General features: G+C 41.5%; 1 protein-coding gene across 1 annotated transcript; it reads left to right on the forward strand.

Moving 5' to 3' along the window:
- Window positions 1-258: 258 nt before the first annotated feature.
- SEM1 (SEM1 26S proteasome subunit) lies at window positions 259-8,732 on the forward strand. Its single transcript, XM_061587158.1, has 3 exons — window positions 259-422; window positions 6,618-6,711; window positions 7,966-8,732. Exons 1-3 carry the CDS (start codon window positions 344-346, stop codon window positions 8,006-8,008), a joined length of 216 nt encoding a protein of 71 aa, XP_061443142.1. The 5' UTR covers window positions 259-343; the 3' UTR covers window positions 8,009-8,732.
- Window positions 8,733-22,229: the final 13,497 nt, after the last annotated feature.

Raw genomic sequence — 22,229 nt, forward strand, 5'->3', positions numbered from 1 at the left:
CTGGCGCATTTTCCGCAGTATTTCTGCCCTCTTAAAAAGGGGGGGATGTCAAGCCTTCACGCGTGCAGTCCCGCTGAGGTAACCGCACAAAGAACAAGCGGGAGACTAGAGACACTGCACTGAGGAAACCAGAGCTGGAATAAGCACACGTGGGGGAGGAGAATGACGCCACTATGTGCTCGCGAGCTGCAGTGGCAAGAGCGGCAGCTCGCGCGGGGGGCGCATGCGCTTTTGTTCGCTCACGATCCGGCCAGTTCCGTCACTATCCCGGCATTCCCAGCGGGGAGCAGTAGAGCGGGAGCCATTGGAGGGCTCTAGAGCGGCGGGAGCGAGCCGAGGGGCAATGATGTCGGAGAAAAAACAGCCTGTCGATTTGGGGCTTCTAGAGGAGGACGACGAGTTCGAGGAATTCCCAGCCGAAGGTAGCCCTGAGAGACGAGAGGAAACGCGGGGCGCGGCCCATGGTGGCGAGCGGGGACGAGTCGGGATTGAGAGAATTGTGACTGTGCGTTATTGGCCGTGATATGGGGAGGTTTAGGTGGAGGCTCGAAACCAGGCCCCGAACAGGCAGGCGTGCGCGCGCTGCTTCCACGCGACAGGCCCAATCCTCAGTGAGGCTTGCTGCTTCCAAGTGAGAATGCTTAGGACTGCGCTGCAACTTCGGGACCTCATTCCCCAACCCACACCTACTTGTGTGTCTTCTCCCTTTCGAGCTTGACCTTCTGCGGGCTCGTTCTCGCTCTCATCCAGCCACATACATCCGCATCATTTCCCCTTCTCTGGAAAGAGGTGAAGGCCATCTCTGGCGAGGCGGGTTCCACCTTCCTCCCAAAATAAGAACCATCCAGTTATAGCAACACATGGGTAGGTTTGAGGCGCAACAGCTGGCTAGCTAGGTTTTGGCAGATTTAAAGGTAGATTTGTGGGCTTCCCATAAGTATCTGGTTGGCCACTGGGAGAACAGCATGCTGGACTAGATGGCCATTGGCCTGATCTACCAGCTATTTCTTACGTTCTTATGTTTTGCCCCACTGGTACAATATGAGCTAAACAAAGATGTGCCAGGCCTTATCTTTTACTGCTTGTTGGGTGCCGTTGGTCGGTGGGAGCAAGATCTTTCAGCCGGTCAAATGCCAAAGAAAGGATCCTTCATGAGCAAATGTGATGGAAAGAAGGGCAGGTGTGTTAAAAGTAGTCACTGTGGTGACTACCCACATTTTCAGAGCCCACATTTACTATTGCTATTAGTAACAAGGTTTACTTGGAAGTAACCTTTGTTGATTTAAATATGACATGCTTCCAATTTTTTTGTCAGTCTCTGGAACAAGGGGCCTCAATACTTAGTGAATTATCACACAAAATTAAGTATTTGGAAACTGTGATTATGTTTCTTTACTGTTTTACATTTGTTAGACACTTTTATTCACAAATGTGAACCCAAAGCAACTTACAATCAATGAAAAAGTTGAAATCAGTATAAAAACTTAAACAAAACAAAAAATTAAAAGACATAAATATAACAGTAGTGGAACAGCCCACCCCCTAAAACAGGCTACAACATTAAGAGCCCTCCAAATGTTATGTTTATTATGTTTCATTTATATTTGAATAATATTGGTTGATTTGTTGTTGCTGATGATCTGTTGTTGCTCTTTTTGATAAATGAAATGGCAGGACTGTGCAAAAACCTGATACTTCTGACCTTACCTGAGGCTTCCCTATTATTGTATAGGTTAGCAAAACTGCATACTGGATAAAAAAAGTAAAGTGGTTCTGTTTTACATAATTTATTAGAAGTATTACTTCTTAAAGCATTTCTGCTTTGTATTTGAACTTTGTTATACTTTCTAGTGCATAGTACACTACAATCAGTATTGTTCTCATTTTGTTTTAATGGATCCATATTGCATTTGCAGATTATGAGAAGTGCAAAGTTTTTCATATAACACTCTCAAACTGCAGATTTGTCATCTGTTTCAGGATTCTAGTTGAAAGAGTGATAAGTATCAATAACAATAGTATGGCTATCTTCTAGTATAGTTTAAATATCATCTTGAAAAATAATTCTATTTAAAAAAACTTAAGAAGTGTACCTTCCAGTTGCATATTTTCACAATGCAAAATTATATTGATGTATGAGGGAAATACATTCTACAAACAATGTTTTTATAAGCACCCCACATTTCAAGGGTGATTTTATTCCTGCCATCCAAATTCAACCATCTGAAATCAATTTGTTCTATTTTTGTTAAGCATTCCATTGTGACACAGTATTGCATGTACTCTTTTAACATATGTGTAGGAGGATTCATCACTTTCTAAATATTTTTGGAAATCGTACAAGGTGTAAAAAATAGGTTACTTGGGTATTGCAGAGCAAAAGTATGTTTTGGCTCTAAGTATAGAAGAACTTAACTAGTTATACAAATAGTTCTTTGTAACTTTGGCATATTGTACCCAATTCATAAAAACATTAGTTTTTGTACTTTCAAATCCCTGTAGTGCTATTTTTTTTTCCATTTTATCTGGTGAAAGGACAGTAATACCACTGGATGATGATTTTATATTTGCATGATACAAATAACATCCTTTAGCTACATGAATAATCTATAGTTACATGCTTTTTGTCCCATTTTTGTGTGAAGATGTATAGTGCAGCAAGCATGATTTGAAGGGAACACAGAGCAAGGTGGTGCCACTGTTAGATCAACTAATTTTCAAAATGCTGCCAGTTGCACAGAAGTTTATGTGCAAACCAATTGTTTGGAGTGTTTGAGGATGGAGGAGGGAAGCTGCTGTGTAACATTCTGCCACAATTGGATGCGCTTTAGGTTTTGCTCTTTACACCAAACAATGTGTTAATTTTTGTAAGCATGTCTTTCACCCCAAGCCTGTATATATTTACTTGAAATGAATCTTATTTTAATAAATGCACTGCTCTCAAAAAATATGGTAGCTATAAAGATACTAGTTATCCATATAATTTGAGGTACTGAAATAAGGATATGTTACAAGTTATGTGTAGTATTCCTATGTTTAGTGTTTCAACAAAGATTGATCTGTTAGATCAGGATTTTGTGATGTTAAATGAAATAATACTCTACAGTTGGAGTATAGTTTGCCTTGTTTCCGATGACTTCATTTTGTGTGTTAATATGATAGTAATGAAGTTGTAAAAAGCTTGGTCAATAACTCAGTTAAATCAGACTTCTTCAATTTAAGCACGTCTGCACTTCAGATAAAAGCATGTTAGGCAGTAAGTTCCGTTAATTCCATTTATTAGTTTTATTTTAAAAAAATTATACCCTGCTTTTCAGCACATATGGGTCTCAAAGCACCATCCAGAAAATAAAAACATGCAATGGACAAAATTTATAACATAGATTAAAAACATCAGAGATATATTTAAATACACTGGGTTTTTCTATTCCTTTTTCCAAGTATGTATGTTTTCATTCTGGTAACATTAACATAAGCATCAACAGACTCCTCAGCCTTGATTATGTGGAGTGATGAGTATTTACTCTAGGGAGAAAATTGGCTGTAAGATGGGAATCTGCTCATCACAAGGCTGGCTCTTCAACTCCTAACCATGGTTGCAGGAGGCATATATTATTGTCTGCCTTGGCCCTTTGTGTGTTTCAGAATCATCGATGGATTAACTGGATTCAGATGTTTTTGTACATGAAAGTTCAGTATGCTGTATGGTAAATTAGAATGCTTAAGCCCTGAAATGCTCACAGGTTATACCTTTTGAAAAACACCACCTAAATGTGAAACTTACAATATTTTGGCTGCAAAGCTAGTGAACTGTCATAGCATAGTCACTGTGTTTTTGCATCAAGTTGTCACAGTATTGTTTAAGCACAAGGCTGGTTTTTATTTCTTCTTGAGCTGGAGTTCTAGAGATCAGAAATGTATTTGAAAAGCCAGTTTTTACTTTGGTAATCAGAAGGAAAATATTGTTATGCCCTGAGAGACAGCATTAGAAATGTACAGCAACACATTGGTCTGTGAAATGGGCTTCAGGAAGGGCAGAAGTACTGTTGATCTGGCTTACAGTGCCTTGCAAAAGTAATCAGACCCCTGACCAATGTTCTCATATTGCTGAATTACGAATGGTACATTGTATGCATTGCACCACCTAATTTTTAAGTATAGTAAGGGCCCAAATAAGTTCATCTTAACAGCCTTTATTGGCTTCTCATCAACTTTTGACCTAGTAGACAAGGAGCAGCTATTGCATAAATTCGTCACGTCAAATATTGATAAAAAACTAATCTGGTTTATTCAGAAATTGCATCAAGATAACTCAGTACAGGTTAAAGCTGGTTTACAAGGTGTCTTTTCACAAGCTATCCGTATAAATTGGGGAGTGGAACAAGGCTATAGAGTGGCTCCCTTCTTACTCACCTTGTATATTAACATTCCCAGAATGGCTTCCTTCCCCCCCTTCAGTTGGAAATCATAAAATATCAGTATTGCTTTATGATGATGATTTGGTATTGATGTCTCTGAATAAAATAGGTCTTAAAAGGATGCTAGCCAAATTTGGGCAGCTTATGGAGTTCCAGGTCTATTGGACAGTTAGGATGGAGCCAGCTGGAAAACTCTGCTCTTAAGGTCTTTAATGTTAAACTTGTAGCCCAAATGTTATACAAGGCAGAAATTTGAGGGGATGGAGCCAAGACTGTAATCAATGTTCTTCCCAAGCTATGGTCTAAAGGCACATGAGGCCAGCACCCTGCTGAAGCTAGCAAGGTCAGGTGTGGAACCATATGTAAGCCACCTTGGGTTTCTATCATGAAAAGAAAGGCAGGGTATAAATTAATTAATTCAATAAATAAATAAATAAATTCATGAGACAGACATTGGGGCTCTCCTCAGGATCTCCATCTGCCTGTTTTAGGGCTGAGTTGGGGCTGCCATCAATTGCAGCCAGAATTGACTTGTCATACCTCAGATACTGGCATAGATTATATGGAGCACCATTCTTTGACCAGGTTATGTTAGTTACAGCAACTAAGGTTTGGAGGCTGGGCACAGCAGTGTCGATGGGCACAGCAGTGTCAAGATAAGCTAAAGGCCTTTAATCTTGCCATGGAAAAAATCTACGTCTTAGTCCTCATGCTCTTAGGAATTGGATCTTCAATCGTTGTGCCAGCAAAGAGATGGCAGTCATTGTTGGTGCACATTTTTCTGTTTGGTATCCTCAGCTCAAGACTAATCACTCAGGGGCACATTATCTTGAGTCACTGACCTTGCAGCTTCGTAGGGCTTTCACAGAACTTAGATTTCTGCAGATGCCCTCATACCTTGAAGGACAATACCTTGGTATTCCAGTTACAGAATGGAAATGTGTATCTGGTTATAATCAGATTGACGGTATAATTCTCTGTTTGCTGGGGGAAAAACCCGTCATTCATTCTTTAGATGTACTCAGATCAAATGCCACAGGAAGTTGTAGTAGGACTACTAGCAGGCAACCAGCCGAATATTATGCATATGATAACCCGATTCGCACTGGCAGCTAAGAAGATGTGTTTTTTTCTGTATTGAAAATCATAATTCTTAATCTTCATAATTTTAGGACTTGATTTTCCTAAAGGTTGGCCTAAAATGGAACGCCTAAAAGCTGAGCTCTATATTATAATTTTATTTTTTTAAAATAATTTTACTGTATTGAATTCTTCTTTGAATACATTGTAATGGCCTTTGGCTATAAGCAATAAAGCTTATGACATTGGTCTGTGATTGCAGCCTCTGTCATTGTATGTCTCAAACCTTATGTGTTTGTGCCAATGGTATGAAAGTCTGTCAGGAAAAAAACATATGCCTTAATAGCTTGAGCTCCCACTTGTATTGCAATGATGATGAAATCTGATGTGCAACATATTCACATGTCAGTTTTAAAATTCCCTGGTATCAGAGTCCCAACTGGTATTGAAGCACTATCCAGGGAGTTTAAGGGCCTGAATAGGAACTGACCACAGCTCCTTGCTAGTAGGCCAGAACTCTGGGCCCTTTCCCTAATCCAATCTCTTTTTTTAGCTTCCTGCGTTAGTACCTGATATTTGATCAGACAGCATCTAGTTTGCTGCTCTCTTATCTCTTTGCCTCATTTCCTCACACCATCATGTTGTCTGGGTTGTCTGATACTGGCTCACCTTACTCATTTCTTCTACCTTGGAACATATTTGGAATACCTGTGACCAGAAATTACCAGACAGACATTTTAAGGCGATCAGTCTGTGAAGTGCTTCTATCATTTGACTTCAATCATGCATTTACAAACCATGATTCTTGGCTTTGGTCCAAACCTAACTGTTAAAATAATATCTTTCCATACCAATAGAGCTTTATCATCTTATAAAGTGTATGGAAATGCTAGGGAAGTGGTAGAATCAACAAATAGATGTTATATCCACTGTACTCTTTCAATTTTTAACTTGGCCATTAATCAATATTAGTATTACTGCATGAGCTGCAGTAAATACTATGTCTTTACAGGAGAGCTGAATGAAATTACATTCTGCTGTGCATTGTATCCTTAAAGAGGAATGAAGCCTTCTGACATTTAGATTACTGAAACAGCTTGTTTTGTGTCTTGTTTTCAGATTGGGCAGGTTTAGACGAAGATGAAGATGCACATGTATGGGAGGACAACTGGGATGATGACAATGTGGAAGATGATTTCTCCAATCAGTTAAGGTCAATTGAAAGTTTTCTGTACATACCAATAAAAGTGTGCAGGCTAGAACTTCCTCAAAAAGAGTAAGATCTGACAGAGCTGGACGAAAGCACATTTGGTAGCTGGTTACCATACTCAACATGGAACTTGGTTTTATAAGAAGAACACATTAGCAGTGGCTTTAAGTTTTGTCACTTTACCAGTGTTTAGACACATTGTGCACATAATAAAATAGATGAAATATCGACTAGTATTTTCCGTAGTTGAGGTACTAGAAACTCTAAATGGGCTAAACTCACTATTTCTAGCTGAATTTTGAGATGTAACCATATTGCTGTTGCTTATTGTCAGTCTGAAAAAAGCAGTTTTAAGTTAATTGCAAGACTTGGTTATAGCACATATCTACAAAACAGCCAAAATTGAAAAACCATGTCCGATGCATGAGGAGGAGGGGAAAGCATGTGATGATTGGGCCATATTTCAATTGCTTCATGTGTTTTCCTTACTTGTCTACAAAAAAAGATCTCCTGTTCTGAGATTGCCAAGCATGCAGTCAACATAATACACATAAGTTGTATACAGAGAAAGGACAATGTCTGCTTCCCTTTGGCCTCAAGGAACAAGTGGCTGTTCCAGGCAGAGAAGACGGAGAGTTGCCTACGCCATTGACACAGAACATTATACATAGGCTGGAATGAACAGGGTACAACAACAGATAGAGGGGAGAGAAAAGTTGTGAAGGAAGTAGCATAGGAGAATGAACTCTTCTCCTGAGAAGAACTCTTTACATTGACCTTTTACTATTAATTGGTGTGAGTGAAGGTATGATAAACATAGCAGATTGGATCCAGACTATGTTAGTTGAACCTGGGTCCCATTTAAATCAATGTGAAAGTTAGTTATGACTGACAGTGCAATCGTGAGGTTGATAAATGAGTATAGGCTTCCAGTTTGAATGAACTCGTTTCAGTGGGAATGGAGTGCAGGTAACTTAGTCTGGATCCAACCCAAAGTATACAGGATTTTATATTACACAGACTTTTCATCAGAGTACTAGTTTTGTTACAGAAGCAAGAGGAAGAATAATTGGAATATGTTTTGAGAGATTATATACATGTTAGGTTGACACTTAGTTCCACTTGGATCTCATTGTTTTTCAGTGGGAACTAACTTAGTCTGGATGCCATCAATTGTTTCTAATCTCATAAGAAATCCAGTGTCTAGCATTTTGCATGATTTAAACCATTTGCCTGCGGGCGGGGTTTGCTTTACAGAGCTGAATTAGAAAAACATGGCTACAAGATGGAAACTTCATAGCTTCTACTGATGCTGCGGTCTGGGATTGGACTGTAAATTGAACAGAGAAGTGTTATGGAATGCAAGCTGGAAGCAAAGATATTAGATTGTCCATTATTACTCTAAAATTTGTTTTTGTTTTGTATAAATTAAAAAATTGAATCTTAAGAGTTTTGTATTGTTCCAGTACTGTTCAGCTTCACCTCTTGAATTACTGGTATGTTCAAAAACAATATTGTTGGCTGTTCTAAGAATGGATTCATTATAACGTTGACTTCCTTAATATAACTAACTGAAGCAGAGTGGATTGAACAATCATTAAGTTTATATCACTGTATATCAAAACTAGGAAAAACTTTGCCATGATTATTATTTACTACTTCTACCTTGGGAGGAAGATTGGGATAAATAAAATCCTATACTGAAATACAACATCTATTGTTTTGCTTGAGCAAGTAAAATATACAAGTTTTATACCTCTGAAGAAAGTCACATGCGAAAGGTAACCTGCAGATGGATGATTGGAAGCAGAAACTTGCTGTTGCAATATGTTGCTTTACCATAGCTGTAGATGTGCTACTGAAGATAAGCTTACCTTCCATGTCCAGAAATTTGCCTGTTCTAGAATTGTAACTATTATGACAGTTGAATCTACATTGTCACATTGCAGCAGTGAAAGAAAAGTATTCCTTGTACCTGGTTAACCTTGGAAGTAAAGTGTAATAAAACACACAGTTAATGTTGATATCCGGTGCTATTTTTATTACGAAGAAGGGCAAACGTTTATTTCATCTTGTCTTACAGGGTCAGATCAGTTTAAGAGTAGGCCATGGAAAGAAGTAGGAGTAACCTAATATTAGTAGTAGAAACACTTTCTTTAACCTTGTTTAGCTAAATAACCTTGAATTACCATGATGTAATTGGGTAAATGTGATAATGGTACATTGCCAGCTTCTAGGGAAACACGTGGGTGTGTTTGTTGAGTCAGCCAACTCATGGTGAGCCCTGGCTAGGGTTATTTACAAGACACCATGACTCCTCTGCCCAAAGCCAGTTGCTCTGAAAAAGAAATGCCCGTAGGCCAAATCGTTGTTTTGCAAAACTAGAGAGTTCAGCTTTAAGTAGCATTATGGCTTTATCCAATTTTGCATGGTTTTGGGAAAGAAAGTGAATGACTACTTGAATACCTTAGTCATACATTTATTACTCAAGCTACATGAGTCATTTAATAAGTATATACTGACTTGCCATCACACAAACTACTTGAGAACATATAAATATGCTTTCAGAATTTTTGGTTCTCTTTGCCATATGGTATTTTGGCACTGCATTGGGAATTGCAAAGAAGGAGCAAAATTTTGGCTATAAATAACAAAAAAAATAGAAGTTGGAGTGAAATTCAAAACGGACCTTTTAGTTTCATTATGTGAAGTACAGTAAACTAGAAGATACAGAACTCCGACTAACTAAAGCACTGCTTAGTAATGTCAAATGACTGGGCAAGTGATTACTTCATCTATAACCTTTTCTCATAGCAGGGGTGGCTAACCTAAGGCTCTCCAGATGTGGATGGTGTGTGCAGGGGAGGGATGCAAAACTTGCACTTTGCTGCTTTGAGCAGTTTTCTCCCCATCTGACTAGAATCAAAGGGCAGGGAAGGCTCTGGGGGGATAGAATCTTCTGCAGAACTCTGCAGTCGGTGTTTACAATCCTCTCCCTTGTACTTATGTTTTTTTCACCTCTTAAGTGTATCATAAGTTTGGTAATGGCAGAGGCAGAATTACTAAGCATATTAACATTAATATTCTACTTCTATCCACCCTTCCACTACAAGGTGGAAATGAATGAAAATGTTGCAATGGGAAACAAGGCTGATAGATTAGATTTTTTTGACCCACATCTCTTCTGAATTGTTCCATCTATTAGACTCAGATATATACCCTGTCTACATAATTGGGAAATCTTGTTAGAATCTTTCTGCAATCAAGAATGTGTGTGAACCTGTGTTTTGCCAGAGGAAGAATTGTAAGAATTCTGCACACAGGTTTTATGAAATAATTTACCAGCAATGGCTTTCTGTGTGGTTTATTTAGATACCTGCTTTTATATAATGATGAGTCAGAAACTGACAATCTCAGTCTAAAGCTTTATTGTTGTTTTTACCACAAATATATAATAAGCACATTTAGGAGTGGACACAAAACAAAATAACATATATATACCAATTACTGTTGTTTAATTTGTTTCCAGTTCCAGTGGTTGAACATTTTATTGAGTATTATTACACCAATACATGTCAAAGCTGCTCAACGTTTAAGTAAATAATCAAGTTGCCATCCCTAGCTCTTACACTATTAATTTTACCAAAAGAGCCAGTTCCCACACTCTTATTATTCAGCCTTTTAATATAGGGGAGAATAGTGCCCCCCCTTTATTACCATACTAGCAGTTGTTAACAAATGAGTTAATTCCATAACCACTAGTAAAATCAGATCCTTTACATACAAAGATAATATTGCTCGTAGGTCTACTGCAAATCATATTGTGCTACAAGTTTGATTTTGTTGACCATAGTCTTCCAATGTCATTATTCTGGAACAAAATCAAAATATATGAAGCATGACATCAATGCTCTGCATCTCCCAACATACATTAAGTAGCTGCTCCATTATATGTGTGTGTGTGTATATAGATATAGATATGTGTATGTATATGTATGCATGTATGTACGTATACAACAAAGATGTGCAGATGTTAATTCCGACTTTTAAAGGGATCAGTTGATAGAAAATTGATTCTCCTTTTCTCATGAGTATTATTTCTTTTTCCCCTCATTTCCTCTTTAAAAGTTTTCCTCCATCAGTTTCTTACCTACTTGTAACCTAAATCATATTTTTATCATAAGTTTAGCTATACTTATTTTTATTTATAACTTTTGTATACCGCTTTGTCACAAAGTGACCCCAAAGCATTTTCTGTATATCAGCAAACAATATTTTAAAAAACCATAATAAAACAGCAATGCTACAGTACACAAGGTTAAGTCAGGAGAATCTATGGCCCCCAAAGGCATGAGAAAACATAGGTTTTCACCAGGAGGCAAAATTCCATTATGGTTAGAGCCACCTATGCTTCCAAGGGGAGAGAATTCCATAACTGGGATGCCACCATAAAGAAGGTCCTGCTCCAGGTTCCCATTTAATGAGCTGTACTCAGAACTGCAAGCAGCACCCCAGCCACCAATCTCAGGGGTTGATATGGGGAGAGACACTTCATCAAATACATAGGTCCCATTGAATGCTTTACATGTTAATGATACCACCATTAATTGGGCCTGCTAACAAATAGGCAGCCAGTGCAGATCCGGGAGTATGTGTGAAACTTCACAGAAATGCCAACCAGTACTCTTGTGGCTGCATTCTGCATTATCTGCAGTTTCTGGACCATCTTCAAGGGCAGGCTGATGTAGAGTGCATTACAGTAGTCTATATGAAAGGTAACCAGTGAATGCAGAACTAAGGCAAGGCTATCTTGCCTTAGTGTTTGTATATCCTTGTTCCCCATTTCCCTTCCTTCTTCCTACTTCAAATCTACCAGGCATGTGCTTTGATGGGCCTATTCTAGCCCTATCATTGAAAAACAACCTTAGTTCGGATGTGGAGAACCTTTAGCCCTCCAGATCTTGCTGAACTGCAACTCCCATCAGCCCAAGCAAGCATGGTGAATGGCAAGGAATTATAGTAGTTCAGCAACAACTGGAGAGCCAAAGGTTCTCCATACCTGTCTTAGTTAGTGGCAGGACATACATAGTGTTAGTAGGATTTATTAAAACTTCAGCTCCAGTACAATGGGAGGGGAATGGAATTTTATCATTTGTACCTCCTCCTTGGCCAGGAAAAGCAATAATGTGTTTATGACTAACTTGCATATACTGGTAGGAGAAGCACACATAAATCAACTAGCTTGATTTCACAGACTTCCTTCTAGGTTAGGAAGGAAATCTGTGCAAATCAAGCTGGTTGATTTATGTGTGCTTCTCCTACCAGTATATGAAAGTTAGTAAGTCTCTCCCCTTATTAATCAGGGCAAGCTCTGTATGGAAGTTGTATACAATTTCCCTAACTCTGCAGGGTTACCAAAGCCCTGTGCAGTTTACAATCATATCTAATACATGAATGCATTACTTGCTTGTCCTGATATTTTAAAAATAATGTAGCAAAGGGCAGTGTGTTAGAATATATGCACTACATGCTAATGGAAATGAACTTTAGCTGAACTTTTAAGCAATGTACATAACAGCAGAAAGCTCCCTTCTTCTGACTTCCTTGAACTCCTCTAAAAGTCACCTTAATCCTAAATATGTTTGCTCCAAAGGGAATGCCACTCATTTCAGTAGAACTGTTTTCCAAGTAAGGAGGTTGCATTTGTAGCCCACGTATATGTCTCCTTCAACAAAACAGCTCATGAATTTGCTGGCTCACAATATATCCGTGTGTAGCAAAAGCAATGAAGAGAAAGATTAAATGAGATAGAGATTAAAATTAATATGTTGAATGAAGGGAACAATTTATGAACGCTGTTATTGCCAAGCTTTAATCTGTCTGTAATGTTACTGTAAATTAATACATTTCTTTCTCTGCTTGCTTGAAATCTGAGCTGGGGAACCTTTTTCAGCCCGTGGGCCTCGTTCCCTTCTGGGTGACCGAGGAGCGAGATGCCAGCAGTGGGCAGGGAGAGACACAAAAGTAGGTAAAGCAACAGATGTAAATTTGACTCTCTGGTACAGTAGGCTGGTTTCTAAGCAGACACACATACATGCTCATCTCTCTTCCATCCAGCCAAGCAAGAAGCATGATCAGTTCAAGGGCATGTTCCAGACAGGCAGAAACTCTCATGGAGGGTAGAAAGCAGGGCCAATGGGGGGGGGGGGGTTGGCTGGGTGTGTGTGTGCACTGGAAAGAGTCCCAAGGGCTACACAGAGAAGCTTGGAGGAGCACATTTGGCCCCCAGCCTGAAGTTCCTCACCTTGCTTTAAATTATTAGCAATATGAGGGCTTTGTCTTTCTGTATGTGTGTGAAAAAATAATGCACACGCTCATAAAGTAGAGGTGGCCAATGCCATGAGGCCTCACAGTAGTACAAGGAGTTGAAAATACATGATGGATTATAACAGAATGAAAGTTGGAGATTTCAAAACAGACATAAAGAAGATGGAAATAATTTAAGGCTAATAATAAATAATAATAAATGTTATTTTTAAGTCGCCCATCTGGCCGCGACAACGGCCACTCTAGGCAACGTACATAAAAAGATTAAAGGATAAAAATACAACATTTAACCAGAACAACAGTCGATGAAAAACTAAAACCGCCCATCTATACAGCTAACCCTAGTCCACCCCAGCAATCCTGTATGCCTGCCTGAATAGCCAGGTCTTTAAGGCTTGGCGGAAGCCTACCAGGGAGGGGCCATGGCGAAGATCATAAGGCAGGGAGTTCCAGAGGGTGGGGGCCACAATTGAGAATGCCCTCTCTCTGGTCCGCACCAGCCTAGCTGTTTTAACTGGTGGGACTGAGAGAAGGTCTTGCATGGCTGATCTTGTCAGGCAGCATATTTGGTGATGTTGGAGGCGCTCCTTCAGATAAACTGGTCCGAAACCGTAAAGGGCTTTAAAGGTTAACACCAACACCTTGAATTGGGCCCGGTACACAACTGGTAGCCAGTGTAGTTCTTCTAACACCGGAGTGATGTGATCACGGTGACGGCTGTTTTTGATCAAATGTGCCGCCGCATTCTGTACCAGCTGGAGTTTCCGGACCGTTTTCAAGGGTAACCCAACGTAGAGCGCATTACAGTAGTCTAAGCGAGAGGAGACCAGGGCATGTACTACCCGTGGGAGCAGATGGACAGGAAGGTAGGGTCGCAGCCTCTGTATTGGATGTAATTGATACCAAGCTGCCCGGCTCACTGCCGAAACCTGAGCTTCCAAGGACAGCTGGGAGTCAAGAATGACCCCGAGGCTGTGGACCTGGTCCTTCAGGGGCAATCTTACCCCATTAAACACCAGGTCTATATCTCCTAACCTTCTCTTATCTCCCATGAGCAGCATCTCGGTCTTGTCGGGGTTCAGCTTCAGCATATTACTTCCCATCCATTCACTTAGGGACCTCAGGCACTTGGAAATGGTATCCACAGCCAACTCTGGTGAGGACTTAAATGAGAGATAGAGCTGAGTGTCATCCGCATATTGGTGACACTGCAGCCCAAATCTCCTGATGATGGCCCCCAGCGGCTTTACATAGATGTTAAATAGCATGGGGGAGAGGATAGAACGCTGTGGCACTCCACAATTGAGAGGCCAAGGGTCTGAAACCTCATCCCCCAATGCTACCCGTTGATGCCTGTCTGAGAGATAGGAATGGAACCACCGCAAAACAGTGCCCCCTATTCCCATTCCCCCCAGGCGATCCAGAAGGATACCGTGGTCGACGGTATCGAAAGCTGCTGAGAGATCCAGGAGGACGAGGAATGTACATTCTCCCCTATCCAACGCCCTCCTCATATCATCCACCAGGGCGACCAAGGCTGTTTCAGTTCCATGTCCAGTCCTGAAGCCCGATTGGAATGTATCTAGATAGTCTGTTTCCTCCAAGTGTGTCTGTAACTATTTGGCCACCACTCGCTCAATCACCTTGCCCAAGAATGGTAAATTAGAGACTGGGCGGAAGTTATTCAGCTCTTGGGGATCCAAGGAGGACTTTTTTAAGATGGGCTTTATTACTGCCCCCTTGAGGGCTAATGGCATAGCACCCTCTTCCAAGGAAGCATTCACCACTGCCTTGATCCCTTTGCTCAGTCTCTCTTTGCAGCCCACAATGAGCCACGTGGGGCAAGGATCAAACAGACAAGTGGTTGGCCTCACAGTAGAGATCACCTTGTCCACTTCCTCAAAGGGAAGAGGCTGAAACCGATCCCATCGGACCGGAATGCAACTGGCCGACTCTGGCCCACTTCCTGTATCCAAGGCGTACGGAATCGTGCTCTTCAGATGCTTGATTTTATCGGCAAAGTGTTTTGCAAATATGTCACAGGAGGCTTTTGACTGCTCCATAGGTTCCTGCACAACTGGACCGACCAGGCTTCGGACCACTTGGAACAACTTCCTGGGACAACACTATGCAGACGCAATAGAGGCAGCAAAGAAGTCCCTCTTTGTTGCCTTTGTTGCCACCTGGTAGGCAGCTATTGCTGCTCTAACCAGTGTCCGATCATCTTCAGAACGAGATTTCTGCCACCGGCGCTCTAGTCGTCTCACCTGTCTCAGACCTCGCAACCGTGTTGTATACCAGGGTGCAATCTGAGTTCTATTCAGGGGGAGAGGACGTTTCGGGGCCACCCAGTCTATTGCCCTGGTGATCTCCCTATTCCACTCCGTCACCAGGGTTTCAACCGGGCAAATGGCTGGAGGATTGCAGAATGTGATACAGGAGGAAAAGTAGGAGCTGCTTTTGTTTTGCTTGCTGGGGTGGAAGGGTGCAAGTAGTCCTCAACACTAGTAAGGACTAGTGTTTTTGTTTTTACAAAACTTGTTTATAAATTATTCTTGGGTTAAGGGTGATCCATGGGGGGACCAAGCTTGTAGATGATACCAGATTATTCAGAAAAACAAAATTGCAAAGAATACCAAAAGGATATCTCCAAATTGGGTAAATAGACAACATAATACCAAATGCAGAATGTGTATATAACTGGGCAAAAATTCCTAAACTTCACCATACTTTGATGGGGTCTGAACTGGTGGTAACTAACCAAAAATAGATCTTCGGTTTCTAGTGGATAGCTCAAAGAAAATGTCAACCCGGTATGCCAGTGCTGTGGGAAAAAAATGGAATTCCATGCTAGGGACTGTTGCCCATATAATAGTGCTTTTTTATACATCTGTGATGCAGCTACATCTCAAATACTGTGTGTGATTCTGGTTGGCCAATCTCAAAAAGGCATTGTAGAGCTAAAAAGGGTGTTGTAGGATGTAGAAAGGACAGGCAAAGTGAAGAGGCTGGAGCACCTATGGGGGAAAGGGTACATGGGTTTTTTTTAGTATAGTTGTTTTGTAAAGGTGATAAAATGGGAGCATGATATAATTACAGCCTACCTTGTCGTGTTTTAAAAATTGCATTATAGATGTAATGTTTCTTTGCTACCTGCAAAAATTGGATATGCATAAGAAGAGCTCTGCTGGATGAAGCTATAAGTCTATCAAGTCCAGCATCCTGTTCTCACAGTAGCCAACCACATGCCTCTGGGAAGCCCACAAGCAGAAGCTGAGTGCAGCAGCGTTCTCCCCACCTGTGATTCCCAGCAATTAGAATTCAGAGTCATACTGCCTCCAACGATGGAGGTGGAGCATAGCTATTGTGGCTGGTAGCCACTGACAGCCTTACCCTCCATGAATTTGTCTAATCCTCTTTTAAAGCCATCCAAGTTAGTGGCCATCACTACCCCTTGTGGGAGCAAATTCCACATTTTAACTATGCACTGTGTGAGGTAGTACCTCCTTTTGTCTGTGCTGAATAATCCCAGTTGTTCAATGTCGGTGATTGTGGTGATGCATTGATTCACCAAAGCTAATCTTAAAATTCCAGTCACTGCTGCAACAGAAAAGAGCCCTAGCCCATAAGGCTTATCATTTGCCTCCTGTTAGCTTAACTGGTGTTTTGTAGTTTTCACTAAACATACTTTTTTTCTCACACACACTCTCATGGAAGATGAATTGGCTTGAGATTGGCAATGCTGTCTGTTATCTGTCATATAAACTGTACTGAAACTTCAATCTCAACACAAACACCATCTCTCCCTGGACTTAGACCCAGATGGTTTTGGGATTTTATTACACCTCCCTTGGTTTACCTGACTCTTGGAGCTGTAATTCTCTGCCATCTGTCAATATACCCGGTGAAAGGGATTTAGTAAGAATGACTGTCAACTGTTGTAGTATCCCCCCCCCCGCACAACCTTTTTAGTGTCTGGTGGTTTTCTTTTTTAAAAACACCACAAATACACATACACACAGCAGGTGAAAAATACCTGTCTCTTAGTATTGATTCTAGAATACCACTCTGTATTTCCTGAAGGTTCTGACAATTTAAAGACTGTAAAACAAACTATGCCTTCAGTCACACCTTCACCACCTAACTAAATCGACTGGGCCACAGGGAAGTGTGCAATTAAGGCTGGGATGCCAGACTTTGTGCTTGATAGGTTTGTCAATATTTACATCTCACCTACCTGAAACAATCTCATTCTCCTGCTTTACTGAATGCAAAGGAAGACAAACATGGGAGTGTTGCTCTATCACCTCCATATGCTGTTGGACCCCCATCATTCCTGACCACTGACCATGCTGACCGGGGAGTTGGAGTCCAACAACATCTGGAGGGCACCAGGTTGGGGAAGGCTGCTGTAGCAGTTGATATTTGGAGTGGCGGTGGTAGGTTTCTTTCTTTCCCCCAAATCAGTCCTTCAGGGAATAGGCCAGTTTCATACTGGTTTATAATCTGGAGAACAGCCGCTCTATCTCAGTCTCTGTTGGGCAGTGGAGACTGGTGACTCTCAGTGGGGCAATGAATCCACTCCAGGTTTTAGTTCAAACTTTCAAGGAACTGATCACCTTGGACAGCTCCTTGAAAGTTCAAACTAAAGCCCAGAGCAGATTTGTTGCCCCACTGACATTGAAGCCACCAGCCTCCACTGCTCTTGGAGTACTTTTGAAAAGCAAACATTTCCAAATGGACCCAAGGATGGAACTCATTTGAACTACGTGTAAAGTAATGTGGCCAGCCAGTTGGAATCTGGGCATTGGTTCCAGGGCAGCTCCTCTGTTTTTTCCAGAATGGCTGGCTAGCGACCAATTTGTGAGCTTCGACAGTGTCTAAAGTTTCCCAGTTTTAATCCTGGCATTTCAAAATGAGTTCCTCTAAATAGAGGCTGGGACTTGGAAGACAAGATGATCCTTCTCTTCCTTTCACTCTTCAATGAAAAACAACAGGCAGTGCCACGATGGAGGGAGGGAGGGAGGGATGGGAAGGAAGGAAGGAAGGAAGGAATACTTGGGAGGACCCAGATGCTGTACACGTAACATTAAATCTGGGGTCCACAACATGGTGCCTCTGGGCACCATGGCACCTTCAGACACCTCTCTTTGCACCTGCCCAGCCCCCCTGCCCCTTGTAGTTTTATTAAACTTAAGAAGGAATTGCTTTTTTATTGTTGGGGTGGGGTTGTCTGTTTTTTTGAGGGGGAGCGTTGCCTGCTTTCTTGGTGTTTTCTTTGTTTAGGGTGTGTGTTGGTGTTTTGCCTTCTCCCTTTTTGGAGGGAAATATCTGAGTAGTGCCATATTTTTCTTCTGTGAAATGGGTACTATGTGGTGCCCACATGTTTCTCAGATTGCCACATGTGCCCACAGGCCAAAACAGTTTGAGTGCTCTGATTGATGGCCAAGGGTAAGGATACCTGCCTTTTGCCTCCAGGCTTTTTGCCACCCCCCCTTTCCTGCCTGTTGTGGGTCAAAACTAGGGTCCTGTCTGCTAAAGGAGGGAAATGGACTGCCTTCAACTTGATTCTGACTTATGGTGGCCCTATGAATAGGGATTCCATGCTACGCTGTGTTCAGAGGTGGTTTACCATTGCCTTCTTCTAAAGGAGGGAGATAGTGCAGTGTTTTTGAGTTTTGTTCATCTTTGATAGGCCATGAATCTCACTGGGTGACATTGGGTCAGTACCACCTTTCACCCTAATCTACCTCACAGGGCTGTTGTGAGGATAATGACATGGCAGAGATCCTATGTGCTGCCTTGAGCTCCTTGGAGGATAGCTGAGATAGGTAAGTTAGGGCAGTTAGCTGAGTGGAGGAACCAATGGAGAAGTGGGGTGGTAAAACAGTTGCATGATCTCCTTGGAGCAAAATTCTCCAACTTGATGCCCTCCAGACGTTATTGGACTGTAGCTCCCATCATGCCTGACCACTGGCCATGCTGGCTGAAGCTGATAGGATCTGGAGTCTAACAACATCACAAAGACATCAAGTTGAGGAAGGCTACCTTGGAGCAGGCAAGCACAGATCTTATTTGCCTTTTTACCAGGTGCTCTAACCAATGTTCAGCCGAAATAATGCTTAACTAAATTCCATAAAAGATTGATTTAAAATGGCATAAAACACAGGAAAGCAGAAATAAAATGATCAGCATTAGAAGCTGGAACCAGTTAAAGAAACTAGCAATCTAAGCTGAAACTGCTTTTAAAAACAAGAATTTCCTCATCCTCTGGGGCCATAGCTTAATAGGATAGCACAAGCTTTTGTGTAAAAGGTTCCAGGTTCCATCTTTGCATCTCTAGCTGTGGCTGGAAAAAACTCCTCTCAGATCCTGGAGAGCTGCTGCCAGTCAGTGTAAATGCTACAGAGCTAGGTACACTAATGATCTGATAAGACTGCTTCCTGTGTTCCTCTGCTGCAACACAAAACAGACCAGGGGCCTGCCATGGCTCTTTGGGAAGACTATTTCACAATGTGGGTGTCACTACTGAGAACATCAGGTTCCATGTACAGCAATGCCCTTCATAAGAACATAAGAAAACCCTGCTGGGTCAGGCCAATGGCCCATCTAGTCCAGCATCCTCTTCTCCCAGAGCTGTTGTGAGTGCAAAGAGCACTCTCCCCTCCTGTGGTTTTTGGAAGTGGTGTTTGGAAGCATACTGCCTCCACCTATGGAGGCAGAGTATAGCTATTGTGGCTAGTAGCCATTGACAGCCTTACCTTCCATGAATTTGTCTAATCCTTTTTTAAAGCCAATCCAAATTGGTGGCCATCAGTGCCTCTTGTGGGAGCAAATCCCATTGTTTAACTACGTGCTGTGTGAACAAGTGCTTCTTTTGTCTGTGCCGAATCTTCCAACATTCAGCTTCATTGGATGTCCATGAGTTCTAGTATGGTTTTTTTTTAACAATATGTTTATTGTAAAGGTTTTCAAGTACATCAAGTGACAGGACATAATGTCCAACATCAGAAGAAAATAATCCCAGCACAATCAAACAATACATAAATGTAATAATAATAATAAAAAAGAGAGGACAAAGAGAAAAAAAGGAGGGATAGGAGAGAGCTTGGCGGGCATATCAGGATAAGGCACTGCTGAAAAAGAAAAGGGGTCTGTGAACAACATCCATATTACAGCATATCACTATTATCTATCTAGTTATTTATTTATTAAATTTATATCCCACCCTTCCTCCCAGTAGGAGCCCAGGGCAGCAAACAAAAGCACTAAAAACACTTTAAACCATCATAAAAACAAACTTTAAAATATATTAAAACAAAAACATCCTTAAAAACATATTAAAACAAAATAGCTTTAAAAACATTTTTTTTAAAGCTTTAAAAAACATTTTTTTGTAAAAAAAAAGGTTTAAAAACATCTTAAAAAGCTATTCCAACACAGACGCAGACTGGGATAAGGTATCTGCTTAAAAGGCTTGTTAAAAGAGGAAGGTCTTCTGTAGGTGCCAAAAAGATAACAGATGGCCCATCTAATATTTAAGGGGAGGGGATTCCAAGGGGTAGGTGCCACTACACTAAAGGTCCATTTCCTATGTTGTGCAGAACAGACCTCCTGATAAGATAGTATCTGCAGGAGGCCCTCACCTACACAGCGTAGTGATCTGCTGGGTATATAAGGGGTAAGACAGTCTTTCAGGTATCCTGGTCCCAAGCTGTATAGGGCTTTATATACCAAAACCAGAACCAAAACCAGAAACTTGAACTTAGCCTGGTAGCTAATGGGCAGCCAGTGCAATTCTTTCAGGAGCTGGATAACATGTTGGCGATACCCTGCCACAATGAGCAGTCTGCCACATTTTGCACCAGCTGCAGCTTCTGGACCAACTTCAAGGGCAGCCCCACAGAGAGAGCATTACACTAATCCAGCCTGGAGGTTACCAGTGCATGGACCACAGTGGTCAGGCTATCCTGGTCCAGAAACAGACCAAAACTAGAACCTTGAGCTTAGCCCGGTAGCTATGTGCAATTAAATGTATAATTAAATTATACATATGTGTCGAGCCTCCGCTCTCTCTAGACGAGCAGGGAGGGGGAAGGCATGAATTGCAGGCGCCTCCACGGCCAGAAGGCGCGGAAGGTCCAGCTGTTATTGTGTCTTTTCCAGCTTTGGGGGAAGGGAGTGTGTTAGATGTTCCGTCAATTCCCACGGGTGAACCCTCCCCCTTTCAGGATAGTGCTCAGCCGCCAAACGCCCTCTCGGAGCCGTTAGGGGAGGATTCTGAAAGAGCAGTAACTCCTCCTTTGCCAAGCGGTGAAAGAGTCGTAACTCCCCCTTTGTCCACCCGTAACTTAGAGATGTCTGAGGCTTCCCCGCCTTCTACTTCCCTGTCAGTTGATAAGGACCCTGTTTTGTCAGATGAGCCCTTGGAAGTTTGCCTCCCTTCACCCCGCTCTCGATGGCGGGAAAAGCGCACTGGTCAGAGGGCGGGGGTATGAAGGAGTGAGAAATTGCGCTCCAAAACTTCCCCTATATAAGCTTGCTGAGTTGGGAGGGGGGTGTTGCGTCAACTCTCCTTTACGTTGCAGAGCAGGTCTAAAGTGTTGTTAGGGAATTACAGTGAGTTATTGTAGGAATCCTATGAAGCGCACTGCTTTTGATGTTTCCATTACTCTAATAAAACAAGATTTACTTGCACCAACGTCTCAGCCTCTTGGGTTCGACTCTGGACGGGACAATATGCATAACATTCAAAAGACAAAAAGAAGTACAAGGAATATTAGTGCATGATATAAAGAAGAGGTGGTAAGTATAATTCTGGGGTTATTCCACTGAAAACATCCCTCCACAGACAATCATGGGTAAGGGAAGGACTACAATCATGTTCCTTTGTTGTAACAGAGCAAATAAATATAAACCATTTTATGTGAAATGTATCTTCGTTCAAAGGATTACGTCAATTTCTTTGCTGCTGGATGAGTTTCTACACATGCCGCCCTGGCCTCTTACTGGGAGAAAGGGCGGGATATAAATTTCATAAATAAATAAATAAAATATGGGCTCTTGCCCAGATTTATTGATACCATTCCTTCATTAAGTCATGGTTAACCTGTTCCAGCGGCATGCAACAGCAATGCAGGCTGCTACGAAAAAGGCGACCAATAACTCTTTGAAGAGTAAAGTGTCACTGTCTT

This window comes from Rhineura floridana, chromosome 10 (genome assembly GCF_030035675.1).
Source record: "Rhineura floridana isolate rRhiFlo1 chromosome 10, rRhiFlo1.hap2, whole genome shotgun sequence".
Classification (NCBI taxonomy): domain Eukaryota; kingdom Metazoa; phylum Chordata; class Lepidosauria; order Squamata; family Rhineuridae; genus Rhineura; species Rhineura floridana.